This window comes from Aquila chrysaetos, chromosome 8 (assembly GCF_900496995.4).
Source record: "Aquila chrysaetos chrysaetos chromosome 8, bAquChr1.4, whole genome shotgun sequence".
NCBI lineage: Eukaryota > Metazoa > Chordata > Aves > Accipitriformes > Accipitridae > Aquila > Aquila chrysaetos.
In genome coordinates, this window is record NC_044011.1 from 20,383,452 (window position 1) to 20,398,786 (window position 15,335).

General features: G+C 44.9%; 1 protein-coding gene across 1 annotated transcript in view; it reads left to right on the top strand.

Annotated features, from left to right (window-relative positions):
- The window catches only part of TXLNB (taxilin beta), a 44,987-nt gene that overhangs the window by 15,012 nt on the left and 14,640 nt on the right, over positions 1–15,335 (top strand). Inside the window, 3 exon segments of the mRNA XM_030023058.1 lie at positions 3,239–3,433; positions 5,126–5,245; positions 10,534–10,608. Coding sequence (XP_029878918.1) covers positions 3,239–3,433; positions 5,126–5,245; positions 10,534–10,608 — 390 coding nt within the window.

Consider the following 15,335-nt stretch of genomic DNA (forward strand, 5'->3'; position numbering starts at 1 on the left):
TGGTAGCAGTATTGCAGTAGGACACAAGAATGAATCTTCGATAGGGTAGATATGGAGCACAAAGATTAAGAAAGGGCAGAGGAAAGGGAACAGTAGTTTATGGCTGGACTTTAGTCTTCCACAAGTGGAAATCTAAAAAGAATTTACAATGCTTTATTTTTCTCACTAAGAACACTTAACACTGAACACTTAATTTAAAACTATTAAAAGAATAAGCACAGAGCGAAGTGGCTGACAAGGCCAAGCATGGTTTGCATGTTATGAATTCACCATGATGATGCTGAGAAGTCACTACCCCAAACACCCTCTGCTCTGCTCCCTACAGCCAAGCAAGCCGGGAGCTCTGGACTCCGCACAGCTGCTTCAGCTGCAACAGCAGTAACACAAAACAGAAGTCAGTCTTCAAGCCTCCAATTTGGGGGAAAACTTAAGGATCTTACTTTACACTACAGGGTCTTGAAATGGGAAGGACTAAGGAATCTATTGGAAAAAAGTGCATTTTCACAGCTTACAGGGACAGGTATAAGCAAGAGTTGGGGCTGTAGCCTTGTGATAACAAAACTTGGGTGATGCCGATGATTTGGGGTTTGCCAGACTGTGCCAGCACACAGAGGCACTGAGGCACAGAGGGTTTTGTTCCTTGGCACAGGGATGAGGCAATGCCTGCAGGTCTCTGCACAGTGCCGTAGCCAGAGTTGCTTTTCTGCTCAGCCAGCTCCTCGCACCCACACCCACCCTTAGTCTGGAACTGGGATCTCAAGGATTTAACAAATCACTGCCATTTTATGAGGGACTCTGTGGAGCTCTCTGGGACACACCACAGCCCTCCCCCCCCAGCAAATATCCTCCTCAAATACCTTTTTCTGCGAAGAAGAAAAGATTGAGAGGAATACTGTGCCCTGCAACTAAATGCTTCCTGGCTCAGTGTCTTTAACCATGAATCTCTGTATCGTCTCTGTGTTCTTTATAATTATTCTACCTCAGAGGAGAGGATGAGCAGGAAATAAGATCCTCTGAGTAACAGATGCATGGGTTGGTTTTTTTTTTTTAACATTTGCATGATTGCTACTCTCAGGATGTCTTGTTTCACCTTGTAACAGAACTGTTCGGTGTGACGTACGCATAATCCACTAATTTTTTGTTTTATATTCAGCTGGATTTATTGCTCCAGAGAGCTTTAAATCACAGCAGGGACACATTATAACACCATTTGGTCCACTGAAACAATGAAGTGTTTTTGAGGAAGGATGTTTTGAAGCCATAGAAATAGGACTCCAGACATGCAAGTTCGATTTGTCACTCTGTCTTTGACTTCTCAAGGTGAAAGCACTTGGTCACTCCCTGCTCAGGGCTGCACCTATACAATGGAGAACTAAGAGGCATGAGCATTTTTTTAAACAGTATATTAGAGGTGAAATGGAATTCTGACTTGACCGAAACTATCTAGGAATTCAAGTTAAATTTGGCAAAGTCTCAAACAAAAATATAAAGGACAACATTGTTTGTAAACATCCGCTTTCAAAAGAAAATTAAATGTTTCATTTTGGGAATGCTAAAGCAGTTGATTTAAAACACCTTCTGAGTAGCATTTTTAACTCTACTTTGGAACAGCATTTCTGTTTCAATATTGTACTAAAAAGAGTTAAACAAAAAGTAACTGCAAACAGAACACAGCTCAATTTCTGGCCAAGCAAAATGTTTCAGGCTAAATCAAAATCATTATCATAAATGAAAAAAAAATAAAAAATTAGATTGCTTCTCTTTCATCCTGCTGCACATTTGTCGTGTGTCCAGTTTCCAATCTGGGTACTGAACCAGGGCCCCCCCACATAATTTGCCCACCTGCATCTGAAATTCTTTCTTCCTCTTAAGAGTGAGAGTCCTTGTGGGCTCACATTTTGTTTTACTCTATTTGTGAGTACACACATGTGTTCTTGTGTAAACCGCAGAGCACAGCAGGGCTTCATGGTGATTTCTGTGTACTACGTTATTATTAGCACTAATGGCTCCAATACTTTCCTCCCGTCATCCAAGACATTGTCACCTCTATCACTCCCCGGTCAGCAAAAGGACAAACGTCCCCTACCATGAACAGCAGTTGTCCAAGATCAGGATTGTACTGTGCATGCTAAGTAGAAATTGGGTCATTTGGTATTCACCTTACTTTAAGAGTAGGGCCTGAATCAACACCTTTTATGTCACATTTATGATTTAAATTATACCTCAGAGTCAGCTAAGGCTTTATTCAAGTATATTTATAGAAAATATCCATATGCAGTGTTATCAGAGATTTTTATGTAGATGACTATGCTAGTTGAAACCTTATTAGAGTATGCCATTTGCATGCTGTGGAGTGGGTTCTTAATGTGATTCTGGCATGATTTGTAACTACAGCAGATAAGGTCCTAGCCACTGTACGCCAGGATTACATTCCCCAGAAGGGCAGACTGCCCTGGAAGCAAATGAGTAGGGAACAAAAGTAGTCCATATTTCTGGATCCAAAGCAATGAATCCATATTCTTTTTTGCATTGTCTTTTATGTAAACAAATCCAAAACAGAATTTCAATAATTGGTAAAAAAAAATCCATTGATTTTTCCCCAGGCAAATTTCTGATTCTCTGCTTTGTTTCTGTAAGAAACAGCCCACAAGCTTTCCTTGATTCCACAGCCTAATAAATTAGTGCAAATGTTGGTGTCAGTTAAAAAGTTAGGGAAGAAAAAATGAGGAATTGGGAGGGATTCTACAGAAAGTGATGGTTAAAAATGAAAAACCCAAACACCATAAATTTGATGTGAGGATTCCTAGTTAAAAGGAGGCATTTTAAAGGGTGATTTTTTAGTTCAATCAAACAGAATTTCGATAAAAGAGCTTTTAACTACTTCCACTAAATATCTTCTTCCAAAGCAAAAGCTGTGCTGTGGTATCATGAATCAAGACATGCATGTATGTCCCCTTTTCCAGGCTTGCTTTGATCTGAAACTCTGCTCTACATCCATCTTTATAAATGCAAATTCTTAGTTCCCTAATTTTTTCAAGGCCACTATGTAATTTGCTCTGTAAATGTAGAATCATGCCTAATGCTGGAGCAAATGAAAGCAAGAAAATCTCCAAAGAGGAATGCAAACACGTATAATCCTTCAAAGGGAAGCCTTATGCTACTCTGAAACAGTGTCTTTCTGGAACCGCTTATTATGCGTCTTTCTTACATGACTGCGTTCTCTCCCATTTAACAACAGGAGGAGACAATTCAGCGGGCACGGGAGGAAGATGAGAAGAGGAAAGAAATAACTAATCATTTCCAGGGCACGCTGAGTGAAATCCAGGCACAGATCGAGCAGCAAAGCGAGAGGAACATGAAGCTCTGCCAGGAGAACACGGAGCTGGCGGAGAAGCTGAAAAGCATCATCGACCAGTACGAGCTGCGGGAAGAGGTGAGAGCAATGCCCTGGCTGCCCGTGGGGACGGGCAGCAAACCCGGGGGAAAGCAGAAAGCGTTGCCAGCCTGTCCTCCCGGCTGGCTATCGTTCGGGTGTCTCGTGGAGGTAACGAGGGTAGCCCCCGCCACGCTTCGCCGTCTGAGCGGGACGAGGCGTGCAGCAAGCCCGCCGGACTCCGCGTGGCAAACTCTGCGGCAAGGAGTTGCGCAGGCCAGCACCCTGCCTGCGGCACCCACGGCGGCCTTGCTGCTGTGGGGAGAGGAGCCGAGGCACCGGGCAGCCAGCCGCGCCAGCCGCCTGCTAAGCTGCCCCCCGGCCCCTTCGCAGCTCCCCCAAATCCCCGGGGACCTCCCCCAGCACCCCTTTCCTGCTTCCCCCCAGGCCGCCACCGAGCACGTCCCAGCTCCCATCTTTTTGGACAGTCCGCTTTGCTGGAGACACCAAATATGCTTTTGTTCCCTCCAGACACAGGTTGCTGGGAAGGGCTCCGATGCAAATGCTTTGACTCTTCCCCAGAAGCAGAAAAGATAAAGGAGGCCCTTTGCATTGGCATAGATTCTTCTTCGCAGGCACAATGCTCACCATAAGACCTAGCAGATAATAGACATATGGGAAATTATTCTTTCTGTAAACATTAGAGTTGGTCAGAAAATCTTGACACAAAAAAATCCCTCCAGTAAAATCCCAAACTACCTTTTTTTTCCATTTTATGACAAACACTAACAAATATCACAATGGGTCTTTTTATTGTTTCTAAATACGTTTACTGTGAGCCTCAGTGCAATCAGACAACATTATCATACTGAATAAAACATAAGTAATCTGTCCTTACAATCTGGAATGCCCGATACGAGACACGCATTTCCAAATCTGTTGCATCATGTATGAAGTCTTATGCTGAATGAAGGAAATGTACGTTTCTGTCTGGTGGTTTCTATGAGAAGAAAATGTAAAGCAGAGGGATGCACTCAGAATATTTGCTCCTGTGAATTTTATCTAAATGAATCAAGAGTGAAGAGGGCTATCAGCAACATTTACCTCCTGAAGGTCACCACGGAGCCAGACGTTTTACAGGCCAGAGGAGGCCTCTGGTTCATCTGGTCTGATCTCCTCCACATCCCCACTCATCTACTTTCACCCAGCCCCTCCAAGCCCACGCTGTGCATGTGCGAGCAGAGCAAAGGAGATGTACGGGACTTGTATTTACAGAGCGTGGCGTGAGCTGTGCACATGCTCCCAAGTACTGCAGGTGCAGGTGCAATGTGTCTTTACACATTTATCCACACAGTGGCTTAGATCCACTGGCCACTTAACAGCTCAAAAAAGTGTGTCCCCCTGCATATTTATTATTGATGAGCAATTATTTGATCTTCAGTTATATTAGATTATACTGATGACTTCATATGTAGATGGTAGAACTAGCAGAGATGCTAAGGCTTTTTTTTTTTTTCCCTACAATAAATCAAAATAGATAATGTAAACAGGTTTCCCTTCTCATGCAAATTCTGGCACAGTTTGTTCTTATCAGTGCTGTAGCTTTTTAGTAATTGCGATAGGTTGGGAGCCTTCCTGTTTTGCAATATTTTTGTCTTACGAGCGTTCCAGTAGATAGTTGTACATGCATGAGCATGAAGGTCTGTGTACATAATTAAACCTGCACATTCAGTGGAATTTATTTTTTTACAGCACCTTGATAAAATATTTAAGCACAGAGAACTTCAACAGAAACTGGTGGATGCCAAGTTGGAGCAGTCTCAGGAAATGATGAAGGAAGCTGAGGAGCGACATCAGAAAGAAAAGGAATACGTACCTATCCTTCTAATCTGTCTGTCTTTTATCTAACTTTGGGCCAAAACGGGCCCTGCATGGTATTTCGCTAATATATCGGTTCTTCAGGTCCAAGCTGGGATGCGGTAGCAGAGATGTTTTTATTGCTACTGTCAATGCTCGATGTAAAGGAACAGCCTGTGAAAGGCTGCTTTCATTGGCATTTACAGTTTTTGAAGCAAACTGCAGAGAGGTAGGTTAGAGCACAGACTGCTCTAGCTAACTCACCGTTACTACACAGTTGATTCAACGTGACATTGGGTCAGGTGATGCCATTAGTTTTCAAACGGCTCTGATATTTGATACTCCATCTCCCCACATGATAAATGAGCACGTTTAAACAATCAGAGAGGAGACCAAGAACAGGAGATTAAAGTGAGATGGCTGCAGGCCGGTAGCCCCCCAGGTTCTGAGCCTCCCCAGATGTCCCTCTGTGGGTCTGGTTTTGCCAGCGGAGGAGGCCACGGGAGCTGCTTGCCGTGACGGAGCCTGCCCTTCTGTTTGGCAGAGATTCCCCTCCCCGCATTGGTCTGCTAGTCCCTCTTTCAGGCAGGAAGGGTCTGGGTCCGTTTAGCAGCCTCGTCTGCCGTCCTCCCTACCCGGCAGAGGGGACACCTCTAGCAGGGGGACAGGGGAGAGCAGCTCCAGGCAGGATGTCCCTCACAGGCACAGCTGGGACAGGAGGAGAGCGTCCCTCCCTGGTCTCACACATTTTGCGACTCAGTCAGACCAAAATTAATGTTCTCGGGCTGCCCGCAACTTTCGCAGCAATCCTGACATCTACAAAGGATCAGAGTTCAACGCTGACACCTAGTCCTTCTTCTCAGCGGTGACAGCAGCTGAGACTCCTCGGCAGGAGTGACAGGCTCTCATCGGCTGGAAGAAAGCTTTAGTTCTCACCAGTCCTCCAGCTAACTCAGGAGCAGCATGACAGAGCGCTAAAGAGAGGATATTCCTCCCCTCCCCATATCTGGAAAGAGATACATTAGCACAAGCATGGCCAAAGTATCATAAAATATGGATGAAAATGCAGGGCTCTAAGCCCTGTGGATAGAGCACAAGGGAAACACAGCAAATATCTCTTACCAAAAATTGCCCATAAGAGCATTTACCCTCTTTCTCTGCACTGATGTTGTGGCTGGGACACCCAGTCCTGCTCAGCTTTACTCCCAGCTAAAGACTGAGGGGGAAGAGGAGCTGGGGCTTCTCCATGTGCAGATCTGCATGTTACTGCATGACAATTTGTGGTCCAGCTGAGTCCTCCATTTCACTATGGGGCCGATGTAAAGCCAAAACCCCAAATTTCATTCATGACAGTTGATTCTTCGCAGATTCAAACCCCAGGAAACATTTCCAAGAAATCCCTTACAATGGCAAAGCAAATTTGGGCTTCCTTTACTGCAGTCAGTGGGAGTTTTGCTACTGAGTACCAGATTTCAGATATTGGGGAAAAAAAAAAAAAAAAAGAAAAAGAAAAAGATGTGAAAGACAGGGCATTAGCTCTGTGGAAAAGTCACATATAGAGCTTTATTTCAATGACCTTTCTTGCTGTGCCTCACAGAACATGAGTTTTGGGGCTGCCCGTTGCCTCTGACCGGCCCTGTTGCTAGCCAGACCTTCTTTGTGTATTTTACCCAGAACTCATATGCACAGTTTTGTTATTTTTATGTCTTCTAAAGCAATGAAAGTCATCACCATCTACATTTGGGAGTGGGAGATTTTCTTTGTGGCTTTGCTGTATGTATGACTAGCACCTATGAAATAACAGGTTCGAAAACAAGCTACAAATCCTTTAAGTAGTGGGTGTATAATGATATGCACCATGTACAAAGAATGTTTTTCACACTGTCTAAACTAACGCTTAAAAACCCTGCCTTTGAGGTAGGCTGGTGATGTATGGCTAACACCACCTCAGAGCAAGGTAGATCTAGCTGAAGAACTGAAGTGACTGGCCAAAAGCCATGCAATGAGTCAAGGCTCGATTAGCATGTCATGATTCAGCACAGGTAGCCCAGCACCCAGAGTGGGGGCCTACACTTGTCTCCCACCTCAATCATATTGCTAGGCGCTTAGTCCCACCCAACCAGCTATTGTGCTAGTGTCTGTGGGAGTAATGTATATATATGTATGTATGAAATCAAGGTGGTTTTGATGGAGTCCTCTCCTTTAGCTGTATCTCTCTCCAGCTCAGTAATGTACAAAGTCAGAGCCTTACAGCATTTCAGCATCCTGTCATTTGAGGGAACGGCTTTCAGAACTATATATCAATTCTTTCCATACCATTTTTTTATATCCCTTTGCATGACATTTGCTGCAGGACTTTGAAAATGTCTTTAAATGAATTTTTTGTTTGCATTCTTTTATCTATTTGATTACTCCTTGAAGGCTCACTTTGATGTCTTCCTATGCATTTCTTCCATGTAGAAATCTTTGCCCCTATATAAAACTTCTTTACCTCAGTCAAGGAGAGATGTCCCCTCCTGCAGCCTCTGTACATCACATCTCAGTACGCAGGTCATCTCATTGCTTACACATGCAACTAAGAATGTAATTCCCTATATAAAGAGCTATGGTTCATACTATGTAGCCTTCCCAAAGGGTCAACTTTACATAAGGATGCAATTTTACTATCATCCCATAACTGGTCAGCACTACTAGGACTTCCTCCCTATATCATACATTTTTAGCGCTCATAATACAAACTTTGATGTGAAATTAATTGCAGTTTAAAGCCTCCGTGGCTTTCAAGTACATGACTGGAAGGTATTGATCAGATTTCTACATAATTGGAATTTGCAGAGTCTGGCAGCAAAAAGGGAAGGTTAATTTTCATTAAGCCAGTCCCTAGCTCGATGTCATTAAATGGGAATGTATGTTCTTGGGGACTGGCTTTTTTTAGTCCTGAGCATGATGTGACTGTCTGGGCCTCCAGCAGCTATCACAGCTCTAATAATATAGTATAACATCAGCACACTTCACTGAAGTGCTGCTTTGTAAACACCACATGCAATATTTATTCATTTCTTTATACTTCAGCCTCCTTGTTACCACTTCATAGCCTATTAATAAATGTATCAGTTCTCCTGATTCGTTTTCTCCCAGCTTGGTGTTTGCCAATGACCTCAGGCTGCATAAGAGCACATGCTAATTTGAGCAAGCCTCTCTGTGGCTTGCTTCCATTACAGAAGAGTGTATTAACTCTTGGATTTTTACTGGCTGCAGAGGCTATGTGGGTCAATAGGAGACAAGAAGGATTTCATTACCAGGCAAAAGAAGCAACTTTTCTTTGCCTTTTCTGTCCATCTCTTGTGCTGTGGCAGAAGACATGGTGCAGGAGGTGGGACCTTTTCATTGTCCCAGGCACACTGGGTACGAAGGTAACCCTAGCTGAGATTTAAGCAGTACAGATAAAAGCCCAGTTCTTGGAAGTAATGACTGGCCTAGAGACTGGGTAGCTCTGAAGGTTTTCAAAGCACTTTTCATTAGATATCAAAGAAACGTGAAACTTAAAAATCCAGATTTCATCCAAACTTAAAAAAAATTAATTATATTTGTGTGTGTAAAACATACCCTCTCCCAAGAAAACAAATGCATGAACTGAGGCTCATTTAACCTAGGCCTATTCATACCATCTCTTTTTACTTGCTGTGACACAACCTATTTGAAATTTTAGCCAACAAGATCTAAACTCAAGAATTTGACTTATCTCCATTGAACCAAACATCAAATTAACATCAAATTAAATTCTCAAAATAAATATTAAGAGGCAAGTATAAAACAAACAGAACATGGTATTTCTTCATACAATGCATACTTGAGCTGTAAAACATTCTTGTCTAGGAAATTGTAGATGGTAAAAATTCAATGGGTCCATATCAAAAGGCCAAATTGATGGAAGAAATATTTTTCTAGACCTTATATATATATATATATATATGGGCAACAAGTCTAATTCAGATAGTCTTTGTGCCACAAATAGCTAGAGACAGGGAGGGAATTCATTATGTTGTTCAGTCAGCATTTGTAGGGTACATCCTCAGCTCTTTTGCCAGGTGATATTCAAGTAGTTTACATGTGTTATTTCCAACAAAATGGTTAGAATAAAAGTTTTTACTAGGGATCAAATACATTTTCTGCATGTGGTTCTACTCACCTTTCACCTCCAATATGAGATTAGGATCTATTGACTTACACAGTACTTTTATTTTCAGTATATTTTCAGAGCCCAACTGTGCTATTTTAAACAGTACAATTTAATCCAACAGAAGGAAGTCCTGTGGTAAACTAACTTGTTTATATCTCATTTCTCAAGCTATTATTAGCATTCTTTTTCTAAAATACATTTGGCCTAGCCAGTAAAATGCTTTATAAATGTTTGGTAGGCGATAGGCACATTTCTTTAACACTTCAGTAAATGTTTCCTGCTTTCAGATTAAACCAATTGCTAGAATATTACTACGTACTTTGGAAGTGCTGACTCAGAACTGCAGTCTGGAAAAGTCTCTGTACACCTCATTCGTGCAATTCATTCGGCCTCGACTGACCCTCCCATCTGCAGCCTGCACATCAGAATGTCATTTTGCCAAATACCTTGAAGTAGGGAATCATATCTTCCCACGAGCAGCCAGGGATGCAACTGCAGTCGAGCTCTTCCTGGGCTGCCTGCTTGATCTAAGTGAAGCATTTATTACCCTTAGCTGGTATTCTCCACTGATGGCGTGTCAGTGCAAATGGAGCCCAAAGATAACAGACACCAGTAAATGTATGATATTTACTCTGCATTCCCTTTCTGAAAGCTCGCAGGTTTTTTGAGGCACGTCTGACTGTGACCATGCCTGTATGCCAAGTCCTGGTCATTAATGCAAAAGGGAGTTTGCCTTTCATTGGAGAGCAGGAATTTGGCCGGAGCCGTGCTGAAATGAAAGTGCCAGAACGTATCATAACCACTCTCTAGAAGTCTGTTGAAGATATGGTTAAATACCACACTTTTTAGAGCCCACTGTACTGCACACTTCATTCCAAGTAGGTTTTGAACTCCTATTCAAATATGCCTTTGGAAATATGCCTTTGGAAACCAAATGCCCCGTTCAACGTCTCAGGATAGCACTAAATACTCTGTCTTGCCTAACTCCTTTAACTACATTCATCTGAAAGTTAGATCAATCCTCATCAAGGTAGCAGTGGCAGAAGCATATGTAGCTGGAGGATGAGGATTTCCAACTGAAAAACTAGGGACCTAACAATTTTCTCTCTGTTGCCCAAAACAGCTCCTGAACCAAGCTGCAGAATGGAAGCTCCAGGCCAAAATGTTAAAGGAACAAGAGACTGTCCTGCAGGCACAGGTGAAGTAGGAGAGGTGATTGCATGGTGTGCCTTTGTTTCCCAGTTTTTAACCCATGAGGCATGTTCCAGGTAAAGTATCCAAACTACTTGCTATGTATTCCTTCTAGCCTCATTCTACATCCCATAGACTATTGCAAAGGAAACAGGTTATTTTCAAGCCAACTGTAAGGTAACGCCCATACTGCAAATCATACTGTGGCATGTGAATTGTTTAGTCTGGAGAAGAGAAGGCTCTGGGGACACCTTATTGCAGCCTTTCAATATTTAAAGGGGGCTTATAATAAAGATAGCGAGAGACTTTTTTACCAGGGCCTGTAGTAATAGGACAAGGGGTAATGGCTTTAAACTGAAAGAGGGTAGATTTAGATGAGATATAAGGAAGAAATTCTTTATTATGAGGGTGGTGAGGCACTGGAACAGGTTGCCCAGAGAAGCTGTGGATGCCCCATCCCTGGAAGTGTTCAAGGCCAGGTTGGATGGGGCTTTGAGCGACCTCATCTAGTGAAAGATGTCCCTGCCCATGGCAGGGGGGTTGGACTAAATGATCTTTAAAGATCCCTTCCGACCCAAATCATTGTATGGTGCTATGATTTATGAGTGTTTACAGTACTCAGCCACACAACAATGTGTGTGCCTTGTGTGATGGGTTGACCCTGGCTGGTTGCCAGGTGCCCACCAAAGCCGTTCTATCACTCCCCCTCCTCAGCTGGACAGGGGAGAGAAAATATAACAAAGAGCTTGTGGGTCGAGATAAGGACAGGAGAGATATCACTCATCACTTACCGTCACGGGCAAAACAGACTCAACTTGGGGAAATTAACTCACTTTATTACAAATCAACCAGAGTAGGGTAATGAGAAAAAAACCCGAATCTCAGAACACCTTCCCTCCACCCCTCCCTTCTTCCCGGGCACAACTTCACTCCCGGCTTCTCTACCAACCCCCCCCAGCGGCACAGGGGGACGGGGATGGGGTTTACGGTCAGTTCATCACACGTTGTTTTCTGCCGCTTCATCCTCCTCAGGGGGAGGACTCATCACACTCTTCCCTGCTCCAGCGTGGGGTCCCACCCACGGGAGACAGTCCTCCACGAACTTCTCCAACGTGGGCCCTTCCCACGGGCTGCAGTTCTTCACGAACTGCTCCAGCATGGGTCCTTTCCACGGTGTGCAGTCCTTCAGGAGCACACTGCTCCAGCGTGGGTCCCCCATGGGGTCACAAGTCCTGCCAGAAAACCTGCTCCGTGGGCTCCTCTCTCCACAGATCTGCAGGTCCTGCCAGGAACCTGCTCCAGTGCAGGGTTCCCACGGGGTCACAGCCTCCTTCGGGAAACCCACCTGCTCCGGCGTGGGGTCCTCCACGGGCTACAGGTGGACATCTGCTCCACCGTGGACCTCCATGGACTGCAGGGGGACAGCCTGCCTCACCATGGTCTTCCCCACGGGCCGCAGGGGAATCTCTGCTCCGGCGCCTGGAGCATCTCCTCCCCCTCCTTCTTCACTGACCTTGGTGTCCGCAGAGTTGTTTCTCTTACATGTTCTCACTCCTCTCTCCGGCTGCCGAATCTGCCTGTCCCAACTTTTTTCCTTCTTAAAAACGTTATCACAGAGGCGTTACCGCTATCGCTGATTGGCTCGGCCTTGGCCGGCGGCAGGTCCATCTTAGAGCCGGCTGGTATTGGCTCTCTCTCGAACACAGGGGAAACTTCCAGCAACTTCTTACAGAAGCCACCCCTGTAACCCCCCCCGCTACCAAAACCTTGCCAGCAAAACCAATACACCTTGGCTTGATTATTCACTATAACTACCCTTCAAGCAGGTTTCTAATCCAGCAAAGCACTGGGGTACACACGTATCATGGAACGTGTTTACCACACTGGAGCTGATGTGCGCATGTGCTTTTCTGGACTGGGGTGTGGAGGCAGCGTTTTCATTAACTTTAGCAGGAATTCTGCCTGCTAAGGGCTTATACAAAGGGGTCTCAAGGATTTCAGTGTTTAGTTGGAATTTGAAACATTCAATAAAACAAAATTACTTGCCAAAGTTACACTAAGAGTCACACTGGAATGAAAGGCAGTAAAAACAAGAAACAGGCAGTATATACTACACTTCAAGAGCAATGCAACGATCGACCTTGAATACAAATGAGAACACTAGATGACATGCTGGACTTTCACATTGAAAAGAGACAGCATCAGTAGATTTTCCTAGACTTACAGAAACAGCCATGTAGGTTTATCTTCTTTGACCTGTCTGGGAGAAAGGTCCCCCCCACCAGAGCTTTGAGGGGGAGGAGGGTGTCAGTCCTTCAGCGCCTCTGCAGCTGCCCATCTCCTCACCCATCAGGAAGCCCCCTCCTAGCCCTTACTCACAGTTGTTCCAGCTCCACCTTTGTAGATGGTCTAATTCCTACCTGTTGAGCAGTCAAGAAAGGCTAGTGTTAAACTGATAACCTAGAAACACGCTAAAAGGGGTTTGGTCCTTCATGTGTTTTTTCAAAGGCTAAGATAAGCTGGTAGAGCACTGAAGAATATCACATAAACTGCTGCTGATACCAGTTTGACAGGTTCTGCAATCAAACCTCAAAGGCCTCCAGCTGAGTCTATCCTGACTGCAAACCTGCTCCCAATTTTCTCAGGGTGGTTTTAATTAAACTTTTATGTTCAGCCAGAAAGAGTTTTGTATGCAGGCAGACCTCTGTAGCCAGTTTAATGAAACTGAAGGTATTGATAAAAGCTAGAATATATTAAGCATACATTTGAAACGGTAAAATTGTTTTTAGAAAAATCCAGTCAAACAAGGCTGCAAAGGCATTGATAATACATGTGCCCCTTGCAGACTTGTGTAGACAAAAATTAAGTGATCCACTTGCTGGAATGAAACATGCAGTTAGGTGTTCTGCTCAAGGGTGAGAGCTCTGTCACTTACACAGCAGCCTTCATTTGGAATTACTGCGAATAATGACATCATTATTATTATTATTATTATTATTATTATTTCCAGTATGGTAGCACTGAAGGGCCTCCCTCATGGACCAGATGCCATTGTCCAAGGTGTTGTGCAAGTGCAGAACAGAAAGAGCATAAAGAGGTCTTTGATGCAAACAGCACAAAAGAACAAATCGATATTAACAGAGGAACACCTGCATGGAAATTATGAGAAGACATTGGTCAATGAGATAAGGAGAAGCCATAATATAGCCCTCACTGCCTGCTATAGTGGATGAGATACCACTCCATTTTAGAGGAGGTGATGAACACCCACTGCTTCCTTGAGCTAGAAGGAATCAGGGGACGTCAGCTTCATGCCACCCTTTCTCTGGGCAGCACAGTGTCTGAGAGGGCCAAATCCAGCCCTTCATATGGTGACAGGGATCGGGCACCAGCTGAGGGAATACACCCAAACCACGGCGGTGCTTCCCAGGACACTGCATATCCTCCCCAGGCATATTGCTTAGGCGGACTTTTTTAGCTTCGTGCTTTGAAACAAAGCAAGAAGACAAAAGTCAGCCGAGGCCTTTAATTTTTGGTAGCCAGTGTAGTGCAATCACTGCACTATGACAACTGAGAAGAACATAACAGGGCCGAAGGGGTATCCTTGCTGTAGCACCCTCGCGGCATGGCAATGCTAAGATGCCCCCCACTTCCCAAAGCCTTGCACTTCCAAGTTCTCACCTGGCAGCAGCGCTGCCTCCCCTCTCGCTGCCCACGCTGTCAGGGGCACTGGGTGGGTGGTGGGCAGCAGCAAGCGAGTCCTCATCTCCCTAACCGAGGAGCACAAGTGCATGCTTCTACTGAGAGACAGCTCTCACAGCCTGTTCCCAGGCACTATGGAAACATTCAGTTATTATTCAAATTTTGAAGAATCATAGAATGGTTTGGAAGGGGCCTTAAAGATCATCTAGTTCCAAGCCCCCTGCCATGGGCAGGGCCACCTTCCACTAGACCAGGTTGCTCAAAGCCCCATCCAACCTGGCCTTGAACACTCCCAGGGATGGGGCATCCACAGCCTCTTGGGGCAACCTGTTCCTCACCACCCTCACACTGAAGGACTTCCTCCTTACATCTAATCTAAACCTACCCTCTTTCAGTTTAAAGCCATTACCCTTTGTCCTATCGCTACACACCCTTGTAAAAAGTCCCTCTCCAGCTTTCTTGTAGGCCCCCTTTAGGTACTGGAAGGCTGCTGTAAGGTCTCCCCAGAGCCTTCTCTTCTCCAGGCTGAACAACCCCAACTCTTCACAGGAGAGGTGCTCCAGCCCTCTGATCATTTTCATGGCCCTCCTCTGGACTCGCTCCAACAGGTCCATGTCCTTCTTATGTTGGGGCCCCAGAGCTGAATGCAGTGCTCCAGGTGGGGTCTCACGAGAGCAGAGGAGCAGAATCACCTCCCTGGACCTGCTGGTTATGCTTCTCTTGATGCAGCCCAGGATGTGATTGGCTTTCTGGGCTGCGAGCGCACATTGCTGGCTCATATTCAGTCTTTCATCCACTAACACCCCCAAGTCCTTCTCCTCAGGGCTGCTCTCAATCCACTCATCACCCAGCCTGTATTTGCGCTTGGGACTGCCCCGATCCACGTGCAGGAGCTTGCACTTGGCCTTGTTGAACTTCATGAGGTGTGCACGAGCCCATATCTCAAGCCTGTCAAGGTCCCTCTGGATGGCATCCCTTCTCTCCAGCGTGTCAACTGCACCACACAGCTTCATGTTGTCGGCAAACTTGCTG